General features: G+C 45.0%; 1 protein-coding gene across 6 annotated transcripts in view; it reads right to left on the bottom strand.

Moving 5' to 3' along the window:
* The window catches only part of Ccdc91 (coiled-coil domain containing 91), a 148,453-nt gene that overhangs the window by 70,677 nt on the left and 65,162 nt on the right, over positions 1–12,614 (bottom strand). For all 6 annotated transcript variants that reach the window (XM_034512084.2, XM_034512081.2, XM_076940910.1 and 3 more), the window contains one exon: positions 459–536. In XM_034512084.2, the coding sequence (XP_034367975.1) occupies positions 459–536 (78 nt within the window). The remainder of the gene's footprint in view (positions 1–458; positions 537–12,614) is intronic.

Below are 12,614 nucleotides of genomic sequence, written 5' to 3'. Positions count from 1 at the left end.
ATGTGGTTTGGATTTTAAAATCCCACAAAGGCTTATATGGTAAAATCTTGGTGTCACATGACTGCTGAAAAATGACTGATTATGGTGGCTCTAATCTCTTGGTATTTGGGGGAGCAGTAGCAACTTGGAGGCAGGACCCAGTTGGAGGAAGTAGGTCCCTGGGGACATGTCCTCAGCTCCTAGGCTATCGTAGGGTGGGCATCTCAGCTGCACACACTCCATCTGATATTCAGCTTTATCTCTGTCCAAACCAAGTAGTAAACAGACCAAAACCCTGAGCCACAATGGAACTTCCTCCCAGAGGGTGTGCTGAACCACACTGTCTGTGGCAGTGAAGAGGATGACAGACACACAAAGATGACATGCAAGGTCTGGGACACGTGCGTGGCTCCACATGCCCAAGAGTCAAGCTTTCCCTCTCCCTGGTTTGCATACTTAGTAAGACCTCCTGAGCCTACCTTGTACTCATCCACTATAATGCTCAGAGCCTCGTGCCCGGCCTTCCTCATGTCTTCCAATTCTTGTTTATGCTTTTCCTGAAAGGGAAGAAAGAAATTCAATCTACATTTTTTTTTTTTTATTTAGGTTTGATCCAAAATAGCAATAAACTGCAAACTTTTCCTTTTATACCCTGGTGGCATGCTGAACACTTGGTCTACAGGTGACATCAAGAAGAAATGGGTTTGTTGGCTTGTTTTGTTTGGTTTTGTCTTTGTTGTTTTTTTTGTTGTTGTTGTTTTAATAAACAAGTCCACCTAAAGAATGGTCAAGCATAATGGCAAGGAGGCATTTGTGAGGCATATCTCTGTGAATTTGAAGCCAGCCAGGTCTACACAGTGAATGGCGGGCAAGTCAGGACTGAATACTGAGACTCTCTCTATCTTAAAATAAAAAATAAATGGACGTATTTGAGTGTTATTCGTCAATCAACAGGTTTGTTTTCTGCATAAAATTCAATACATGGTATGTCTTCCATTATTCCTCCTGAAGAGAGTAAGACCTTGTGATTACGCTTAGCAAGCCTGAAATACCCACTTTTTAAAGTTTATTTATAGCTAGAAATATCCCAATACAAGTGCTGGGCGTCTGGATGGTGTCAGAACCACAAGGCAAGCATTCTGCTGCACGCAGCACTTCAGCCCAAATCCCCAGTCAGCTAGACACCCTATGTTACAGAGGCAGATGTGATGGAGATTCAAAAAAAAATAGCTATTGAATGACTACATATGCAAATGCGGGGCTGTACAGTCAGCAGCAATATTTATCTAACTATTGGGAGTGATTCCGCTACGGTTTGCAGTACACACTCTTTTATACTTTGCCACTGCCAGGCCTACTAAAACGCACGACTCCCTTCTAATTTATCAATCCAGGTGAGCAAGGGCAGCCTTAGCCACAAGGATGGTGCAGAGCCATCCTTTGATTGACAGGTTGGTAAGAAATAAGAAAACAAACTGTGTAGTCCAATGGAACATGACATTCTACCTAAGATAAGGTAACCAATCTTGCCTTCTTTTCCAAGACAGTCTAGAAATAGCCCATTGGAACCCATTTTACAATGGCATCCGATTGAAGCAATTTTCCAATTGCAGGCTTTACCAGCACTACCTCTGAAGCCACAGGTCCTAACAACTAATCAATCCCACTGGAGAAGGCAACTTCAGACAACCCAAAGGGAAAGAAGTGCAGCAAGAGATCAAAGCAAAAACAGCAGGGTAGACAGAGCCCAGGGCTCCGAGGAGGCTGGTCTACTATGGTCTGTGGGCTACTCAGGCTGGCCTACTATGGTCTGTGGAATGACCCAGGCTGCTCTACTATGGTCTGTGGAATGACCCATGCTGCCCTACTATGGTCTGTGGGACTACTCAGGCTGGCCTACTATGGTCTGTGGAATGACCCAGGCTGCCCTACTATGGTTTGTGGAATGACCCAGGCTGCCTTACTATGGTCTGTGGAATGGCCCAGGGTCTTTGTCCTTCATACAGGGTCTCGCTCTGTGGCCTAGTTTGAGCTAGAACTCACGATGTAGTCAACAAGGCTGGTTCCAAGCTCACTGCAATCCTCCCTCTGTCTGGTAAGTGCTGGGATTCAGGCTTGAGCCACCAAACCCAGCTTCCTTTTGACAACATGTCAAGCCCAACTGAGCCCAAAGGACTCCATACTCCTTGTAGAGAATGAAGGCAAAGGCTGTAAGGTGTCTGGCACTTCCGTTTCTTCATACACTAGATGTCAAGTTAAACATGTGACAAAACACCTGAGAATCTTCCCATGTGCCTCAAAATCTCATCATTTGCAGACAAATATTAAATGGAGAGAAATAATAGATATAAAAATCAAGCTAAAAAACATGTCAGAGAGAAGCAAAGCACCCTTGGCAAAGCTGTCACAGCACTCAAGTAAGTGACCTCAGTAAGACTGTCCCTTTAGTTTAAGGTAACAAAACTCTCCCAGGATTCATCTGACCAAACGGCCTTGACTACTAACGGCTGCCTCTGCATACTGCATCTATTTCATCAGCAGGCTTACAGGCTTAGAGGGGCCTTGCTGAGTCCTGACCATAAAAAGGAAGAGAATAAAGCAAATGCCTCCAAAACTTTTCCTAACAAAGATAAAATTGTACAGTTGACAGCAGCACAGAAGTGGCTCACTTTCCATATGCTAGTTTACAAGGGTTTTCACTTTGGTTGAGAAATGACAACCTCATATCTATGTCTAAACCAAAACCAAAAGGAATTAGTACTTTTACAAATGAGGGATGCAACTCCAAGAGACAGTTCAGTGATACCTCTGTCTCCTTCCTGAAGTGTGGAGGCTCCTCTGCTCACCTGCAGGCTCTCGGGTGTGAACAGCTCCACCCATGAGCAGCCCATGAGGAGGAGCCTATGTGGACCCAGGCCTCCTGTGAAGGCCCTGGGCACAACTCTGCATTTCTGGTGCTAAGTTCATCAAAGGCAGATCCTTGGGAAGAGATGCTTAGAGCTAATTTAAGCCAAACAGAGGGGGGAAATGGAGATGCAAACAACAAGAAGATATAGTAGGAAAATGAGGGAAGAAATGACAAGGAGACGGGAAGGAGGAGAAGAAGGAAAAGGAGGAGTTAAACAGAAAGGGGAAGGGGCTGAATAGTCTGGTACTACCATTCAGGGAAAGCTGCACCTTGTGCTGGACAGTGACCTCCAATCCTTCCTACCGGGTAGACTAACAGTGGAGCAATGACTCCAGGCAGTGATGGGTGGCTTAATGGAAAAGTGTCTGTGGTAGAAGACTGAGACCAAGTTCTAGCCCCAGTGCCCATTACAATCTGGTTCCCATAGTCCCACAGCTGGGGCCTGCTGGACAGTCAGTCTCAAAAATCAAAATGAAATGTAATTTGGAAAGACATCAAACTGCCCTATACATGCACATACACACCTGTGCACATACATGCATGTGCACATATACACACATGTATATATACACACACATATATGTGCACATATATTTGCACACACACAAAAAGAAAAACACCTCTGCACAGAATACACCTAAAACACCATTCTGATCATCACGGGTGCAAACTTCTCTCTAAATGCTGTAATGGGCTTCTCCAGGGACAAAGACACTAGGAAAGCCTGCTGTGGTTTAATCGCAGTGACAGGAGTGCCTCATGACAATTTCTCCAAATAGTTGACACTCTGCTCACTGTGAAGGAGCTGAGCAAGAAACATTACTTAATGCCTTGGTTTCGCCCCACAATGTCATCTCCTGGCTTCATGGATTTCAGTATTCCAAAATCCCATCACTGACATCTGCAGGGAGATGAAGTAACCACATCTCCAAAGCTATGGTTCAAGTCATCACTCCTACTCCAGTATGTTCCATTGTAACTATACCTGGATAACGGTAAGAGGTGACCATCTTGAGTTTAGTATGAACTCCAAATCCAACTGCAAGGATCTTTGCCAGGGAAAGGGGAGGGTCATGAAGCAGCAACACCAGACTCAAAGGAAGTAAAGACAAAGTAGAGCAAAGTTACACTGTGGCTACCCAGTCAATACACAGCACCACCTTCATGAGGAGCCTTCAGCAAGACCTGACTGTACAGAGGCTTCAGGAAGACAGCATGGGGGGGGGGGTGGCTGGGAGAGCTTTAAGGTACAGGAGAAAGAACCCAGTGCCTCTCGGAAGAGCTGTGCTGGAATACAGACATTTCCATAAAGGAACAGAGAGAGGTCTGTAAGCGCAGAGACCACGGTGGGAAAGCCTCATCTTAGGGAAGAGGACTGCTACAGCCCTTCCTCTCTGCAGGATCCACTGAGCTCCACCTAACGTTTGGTTGCGTGTCTGCATCTGTTTCCATCTGTCGCTGGATGGAGCCTCTCTGACAGTGATTATACCAAGCTCCTGCCTATAAGTAGAGCAGTGTCATTAGGAGTCATTTAAGTTACCTTTGTTTTGTCAGCCCAGGTGTATTTGGTTCTAGGTCTCTGAGCCATCTGGCCTCTGGTTTCAGGTCCTCTAGGCAATGTCAGAGGTGGGCTCCCTCTCATGACACAGGTCTCAAGCTGGACCAGTCATTGGTTGGCCACTCCCACAATATCTGTGCCACCTTTACCCCAGCATATCTGGCTGGGAGGACAAACTGAACGTTGAAGGTTTTCTGGCTGAGTTGGTGTCCCAGTTCCTCCACTAGAAGTCTTGCCTGATTACAAGAAATGGCCAGTTCAGGCTCAGTATCCCCACTGCTAGGAGTCTCAGCAGGTTCACTCTAACAGATTCCTGGGAGATTCCACTGCACTATGTTTCTAGCTTGGCCCTGAATTGGCCCCAATTCCAGCTGTCTTGTCCAGTACTCTCTCCCTCTTATCCTCCCCCACCTGATCTCTCCAGTTTTAGTCCTAACCCTATCTCCAGAACACTGGCAATATCTATTCTATCCCTCTTCCCACAGAGATTCATGAATCGCCCTCCCCACCCCCACCCCAAGCCCTCCTTGTTACTACTTAGCCTCTCTGCGCCTGTGGATTGAAAGGGTTAGAAACACCAACAAGAAAACACACAGAATCTACTAACTTGGGCTCACAGGGGCTCAATGGGACACAACCGATAATCAGTGAGCCTGCATGTATCTGGCCTAGGCTGAATGTGTGTTATAGCTGTGTAACTTGATGTTTTTGTGGGACTCCTAACAGAGGGAGCAGGGGTGGGTAGTGGTTTCTGACTCTTTTGCCTACTTTTGGGAACCTTTTCTTCTGGTTGGGCTGCCTTATCTAGGCTTAATATAAGGAGAGGCCCTTGTGGCAACTTGGTACACCATGTTTGGTTGATATCTCTGGGAGGGATACCCTTTTCTAAAGGGAATAGAGGAGTGGAGGGGAGGGGAAGAGAAAGAAGAAACTATGATCAGGATGTAATATATGAGAGAATAAATTAATTTTAAAAAACTAAAAAAAAAACAGTAAGATAGCTTAACAAACAAAATGCTGGTGTACATGTGAATGCTAACAGTGGTTCTGGGAAGGCACAGAAAGAAATGAGTTGAAGGTGACTTCCGCCATACAGTGATAGGCATTGTATAATCTACAACTAAGCAGAAATCAGACTTTACAAGTGATGTGTTTCCATATACATACATACTACATACATTATATATATTATGTGTGTGTGTATACTGCATATTTATGAAGATATGTCTGAGGAAAAGCTTCTTAGCACAGACTACTTTCTCCTTGTTTTTAGTAAAATGTAAGAGGAAAGAGAAAACTGAGGAGGCAAGTCACTGCACACCACACAATACAAGGAAGAGATATGTAGGGTCAACAACAGGCACAAGAGAAGTGCCTTCCCCACCCTGCAAGCTCACTTGGCTTCCAGCACAGAAGCAGTCAAACTAAGCATGCTACTATATGCAGTGCTCCTGAGTATAGGGAGCAAGGAGAACTAAGGCTGAAGGAGAAACACAAGTTCAAAGCCAGCCTGAGGAGAGCCAAAGATTCTGGGTTCAATCCCTAGCACTAATAGCAATCACTCAATCAACTGACCAGTCAGAACACACACACACATCCTGATTTCATTTTGTAGTTTGAACTGGCCTGGTACCACATGGCCTTGAACTTGTTGCACCCTCCTCTGTGGGAAGCGGCTCCGCTCTCGCCATTACAAGGTGGCGCTTGCCATAGGCATTGCTTGAGAGAAAAGACAACTCCATATATGGAGTTGTATGCGCTGAGAGGTGTGGTTACCCGATCACCCCACCTCACATCAATGAGAGTGGCCAATTAGCAGTGACTTCGTGGCAGCTGCTGATAGGATCAAGGCAATGCTTATAAGGGGCTGCGGGAGCTGGAGAGAAGAGAGAGAGAGGAGAGAGAGAAGCTCGCTGTACAGGGATAGCTGAATAAACCGCTTGAAGAAGAACATGGTTGCTGTTGCCTTATTCTGCGGGTTGGACATGGGTAGCAACACCCCATGCCCAGGTGTGTTTTCTAAAGACAAGCATCAGTGCTAATGGATTCTGGACCTCAAAGACTTCTGGGGTGCTGGGAGGGGCAGGGTGGTCTTAACATCTTAAGTAGGGGTGGAGCTTGAGACCATCATTTACCAAGGTCTATGTGGTGCTCTTGATGACAGGCAAGTGTTTCATTGGAATGGCTGCTTTTCTGAATTTAGAGTCTGATGTATTTTTCTTATCTATGCTTGTGCAGAGGCCAGAGGGTGGTGACACATGTCCTCCCTGGTCTTCCTTCACCTTGTTTCCTGAGGGACAGTTTCTCACTGAACCCAGAGCTCTCCCATTTGGCTTAACTCGTTGGCGGGATCCTTCCATCTCTGCCTTTCCAGGACTGAGATTACAGGTGCATGCTCCCACACACAGCTTTTTAATGGAGGTTCTGGGCATCTTGACTCAGGTCCCCAGTGTTCCCTCGGCAGGCACTGTACTGAATGGTCACCTCCGAGCTCCAGGGCTACTCTGATAATAACCAGCTATTAACATTGCCAGGCTTTATTCAAGATCATAAAACACTGGATGAATTTTCTGAGTTAAAATGAAGACAGACACTCTGGACAGGGGCTTTTTCTCACTTTCTATTTCTAAGAAAGATAATATGAAGGTAGACAAGGACTTTCCATCATCATTTTTACAAATGCTTTAAGAACTGGTGCTTGAGTTTGCTCACTTTCCAGGCCATACCTTCCCTGGATCACCTTGGCAGCTCATGTCACAAGACTTTGCATGGTTTTAAGTGTATTCCTTAAACTGTAATCTGATTGAACAAATCATAAAAGCAGCCCTTCCCTTGCCCAATAAGCTGACTGTGTCTGTCTTCATAAGCTAACATGCTACCCTGCTATGCTGGCTTCTATTGATTTGAGGAGTCACTACCGAAGCATGAAGCTCCACATCTGGTTTACCTATACTTCTGTCAGTGTGCTGACAGTACCCACAGTTTAGCCATATGCTGTGTATTGTCATTTCCTACTATGCATGCCTAGTTACCATGAATCCTCCTGAACGAAGGGCTAACAGGACTGCAGACAAACCATGAACTGTCTCCTAGCTCTGTACAGAGTCATCTTTCCAAAAATAGACTAATTTGTTGTGACTATCATCGGCCATAATGTCCTGGGCTTCAGAAGAGGGGGAAGAGGGTTCATATTTCAAGAGCTCTGGCTTTTCCACACTGTTTAAAAGATTCATGGTAAAAAACTACAGCAGCATCACCACTTCCAGAGAGCTTAGCACTCCAGCTTCTCCCGCCTCCAGGAACGTTAGCCCAGCCTGACTCTTCTCCTTGCATGAACCTGTCAGGACAGCTGTGCTGGCTGCAGAAATGCGGTCCTGGGTATTCATCCTGAGACCACGGACAGCTCAGAAACCACAGGCCTGGACTGAAGACAGCACTCTGTCTTTGGGGTCAGGATGTAGTTTGGCCTGTAGCTCATCACTTTTTATATGGTGGAAGTAAAATAAATTTAAGGGAAAAAATCCATATTTAACTGCCTTTGTCTTAGAATTACTTCCTGATCATTTAAACAAATGTAGAAGAATCTAGATTACTATCTTCAGAGATGCATTTAATTCAACATTTAATTGAAAACAATTTCTCATCCAAAACTGTATTTGAGAAGAATCCAAAAGAACAGGCTCACTTGGCCTTTCACTTACTCAAGAAACCAAGATCACCTTCTCAGAAGACACCCTCCCACAACAACCAGTTTCAGTTCGTTTTTCTTTTTGTAAAGGCTGAAAACCAGCTATGAGCATTCCTCTTAGAGATCTGGGCACCCATTTCCCACTGGAAAGAACTAAGTCTCAGGAGAGCAACAGTCAGGAGAGCTGTCCCGCCCTGCGACTGTTCCCTTCCCTGCAGTAGTATCTACAAACTCATTGTCCACTCACACTAGGCCTGACTGTCCAATCACTACTAATATAAGTTCCCTCTTATAGAAACTCAAAGCATGCCCAGGGGATACGGGAACAAGGACACCTTTAATCTCAGCACTCGGGAGGCAGAGGCGGTGGATCTCTGTGAGTTTCAGGTCAGCCAGGCACACTGTCTCAAAAAGAAAAAAACAAGGAAATAAATGAGCCCAATGCATAGAAGTCTGCAGACAAGGCTTTTGCCTACAGAGAGCAGTACAGCCATGGAGTCTACCTGCAGGATCAGTGGATGAGGGCTCTGGTCCTGGAGAGCAGCCTAGCTACAGAAAGCATCTACAGGGTTAGGCTGCCTGCCCTCATAGCTGCCAGTGACACAGAGAGAGAATTTAGTGGTAATGAAGTTTGCTCCACAGTGCTATAGACTAGCACTCTAAAATGAAGTCAACCAAGGGACAAAGGCTGTAAAGTCCAATCCAAAACTTTCCTGTAGTAATGCTTCCATAAATCTTCTTGGTCCTGGAAGCCCCACACAGCCCAGACGTCTTTAACACAACAGGCAGCTGATTCCCATGGCAGCTTCTGCAGTGTGGCTTCAGGGTTAGTGGGAAGTAATTCCCCTCAACATCATCACTTCATCTGAGGGTTATCTAAGCAACCTCTACTTTAAAAGCTGTGACTACATAAGGTATTTTTATTTAAACAACTATTTCCACTCCAACAGTCTATTACTGAGCAATTTAGAAAAGAAAGCTAAAAGGGTATTTATTCATAGTTGGTAAATAAAAATTAAAAGGGTTTTTAATCTGTTGATTTCCTCTCTTAACACCTTAAGAAAATACAGTGATTCCTCACAGCAAACTCTTTGATGCTCTGGGTCTCATGGTCTTCCTGCCCTGCTCTTCTACAATGCTCCCCGAGCACTTGATGTGGGAGTTATGCTACAGACGTACCAGCTGGGGACACAACAGAGCAGTTTGATGCTTGTGGTATCCTGTGATGATCTTCATGTCATGTCATAAGCTACACTCATGAAGTCTCACCAGCATGACTAAGCATGAGCTGAACAAGGACAATACCATGCTAAGGTGGCTGCAGAAAAAGCTGCCGAGGGCTCAGCCCTCCATAGAGAACTACAGGCAACTAAGGAATGCTGAGGGACAGAAGAATCGTCTCCGCCAAGAAGGGCACACCAACTGGTCATCCAATTCCAAGTGGTCAGGCTTAAAAACATACATACCAGTAACTTTACAGAGACTGAACATCTTTTATTTGTATATTTAGGAATACACACACACATACACACTTTACTTTAAATATTTAATCTATATAATGCTATATAGACAGTAATGTTCCAAATACTCACACAATCCTAATTTGCTCAAAAACTGCTTCTGGGTTGAACTTCTGACCTCACACCTACGGAGGAGGAAGGAGAACTAGTGTCTTACTTGCAAGTAGATTCTAAGCCCTGTGCTTCCAGGACAGGAAATGAAAACAGCCCAGAGTCTCTAAGGTTCTGCTCATCAATTGTTGCCATTCCATTCATTAGACACTTTCCTTCAAACAACAGGAAATACTTCAGTGGCCCCATCTCATAACAGAGGTACAAAGTGCAGATGGCCCTTTGCCTAACAATGCATGACTCTTAACGTGTGTGTGTGTGTGTGTGTGTGTGTGTGTGTGTGTGTGTATTCCTGTATGATCCAGCCTCTGCTTCAATACCCAAATATTTTTACTTAATAGTCCCAGATGATACTCATTTCAGAGATGACAACATGAGCATTTCATATTATTATTCTCTGTGCTATGTTCTGAGAATATAAAACCAAAAAGCATCCACCATTTCAAATCTGAGTGCTCTTACAGTTTAGAAGAAAAGTTGGATTCTAAAAAAATAACAAGAGTAACAGGAAGGAGACTTTGTAAGGTCTTGAAAGTCCAACTATTCCTTGTTCAACTGCAAACACAAACAATAAGCTTAGCTGGGTGGGATTCTGCCCTGAGATCACCACTCCTTTCATCCCTTTATCTCCTTGAACACAGGATTCAGCTCCATTTCACTTCCTGGTGCCTCTTTATTACTTGAACCATACATTTTATATTTTTCCTTTCTCAGCTTGCTCCTTTTCATTAAAACCCTTTTCGTGAGACTAAACCAGAGAACAAAGTCTCTATTGGGCTTTTTTGAGATTTCCTTTGTCAATGCAATTAATATATATCTCTTTACCTTATCCTCAGGTAGACTCTTTGGACAATGGCCAAAAGCCCCCATATTCTTCACCAAAATACCACAAAAACAGTCTCTAGGCTACATAATAAAATTCTTCTCCGCTGAAACCTCTTGGGCCAGGACCGAATAGCTCAAATCACTCTCAGCAACAAAGTCTTCCATATTCCTACCAGGATAGCTCATTAACCACCATTAAAGCATTCCATTGTTTTCCAAATCCAAAGTCCCCTCCCCGAATCCACATTCTTCCAAACAAAAGCATGGTCAGACCTATCACAGCAATACCCAAGTCCTAAGTAACAACTTTTGTCTTAGTTGGGGGTTTTACTGCAATAAACAGACACCATGACCAAGGCACTCTTATAAAGACAACACTTAACTGGGACTGGTTTATGAGTTCAGAGGTTCAGTCTATTATCATCATCGCGGGAGTATGGTAGCATCCAGGCAGACATGGGGCTGGAGGAACTAAGAGTTCCACCTCTTAATCTGAAGACAGCTAGGAGAAGACTAGCTTCCAGGCAGCTAGGACCAGAGTCTTAAAGCCCATGCCCACAATGACACACTTCCTCCAACAAGGCCACACCTACTCCAACAAAGCTACACCTCCAAACAGTGCCATTCCCTGGGCCAAGCATATACAAACCACCACACCATTTCTATCTATAAACCTAAGAATTTAACACAATTCTCATCAAAATACAAATAAGTTTCTGTAAAGTGCAAAACCAATACAGGCAAGAACAGCCAAAAAGAGACACATGGCTGCACTAAACAACTAAATACACAACATGACATTCACTGAACCAACACAGGAGCCCTACCCCATGGACATGATAACATTAGTGGAAATGAAAGTGGATGGCACTGCAGGACAGAACAACGGACATCTGCATCCACTACAGGGCAGAACAATGGTCATCTACATCCACTACAGGGCAGAACAACGGACATCTGCATCTACTACAGGACAGAACAACGGACATCTGTACCTACTGCAGGACAGAACAACGGACATCTGCATCTACTACAGGGCAGAACAATGGTCATCTGCATCCACTACAGGGCAGAACAATGAACATCTGTACCTACTGCAGGACAGAACAACGGACATCTGCACCCACTGCAGGACAGAACAACGGACATCTGTACCCACTGCAGGACAGAACAACGGACATCTGCATCTACTGCAGGACAGAACAACGGACATCTGCACCCACTGCAGGACAGAACAATGGACATCTGCATCTACTACAGGGCAGAAAAATGGACATCTGCACCTACTGCAGGACAGAACAACGGACATCTGCATCTACTGCAGGACAGAACAACGGACATCTGCATCCACTACAGGGCAGAACAATGAACATCTGTACCTACTGCAGGACAGAACAACGGACATCTGCACCCACTGCAGGACAGAACAACGGACATCTGCATCTACTGCAGGACAGAACAACGGACATCTGCACCTACTGCAGGACAGAACAACGGACATCTGCATCTACTACAGGACAGAACAACGGACATCTGCATCCACTACAGGGCAGAACAATGAACATCTGTACCTACTGCAGGACAGAACAACGGACATCTGCACCCACTGCAGGACAGAACAATGGACATCTGCATCCACTACAGGGCAGAACAATGAACATCTGTACCTACTGCAGGACAGAACAACGGACATCTGCACCCACTGCAGGACAGAACAATGGACATCTGCACCCACTGCAGGACAGAACAATGGACATCTGCATCTACTGCAGGACAGAACAACGGACATCTGCACCCACTGCAGGACAGAACAATGGACATCTGCACCCACTGCAGGACAGAACAACAGACATCTGCACCCACTGCAGGACAGAACAATGGACATCTGTATCCACTATGAAAAGGAAGAGCAGTAACATGATGGTGCATGAACACATAAAAGTGGTGCACACCACCTGTTAAGTGCACACCACCCGTTATGTGCACACTGCCTGTTATGTGCACATTGCCTGTTATGTGCACACC

Source organism: Arvicanthis niloticus, chromosome 9 (genome assembly GCF_011762505.2).
Source record: "Arvicanthis niloticus isolate mArvNil1 chromosome 9, mArvNil1.pat.X, whole genome shotgun sequence".
Classification (NCBI taxonomy): domain Eukaryota; kingdom Metazoa; phylum Chordata; class Mammalia; order Rodentia; family Muridae; genus Arvicanthis; species Arvicanthis niloticus.
This window is presented reverse-complemented; position numbering and strand designations above follow the sequence as displayed.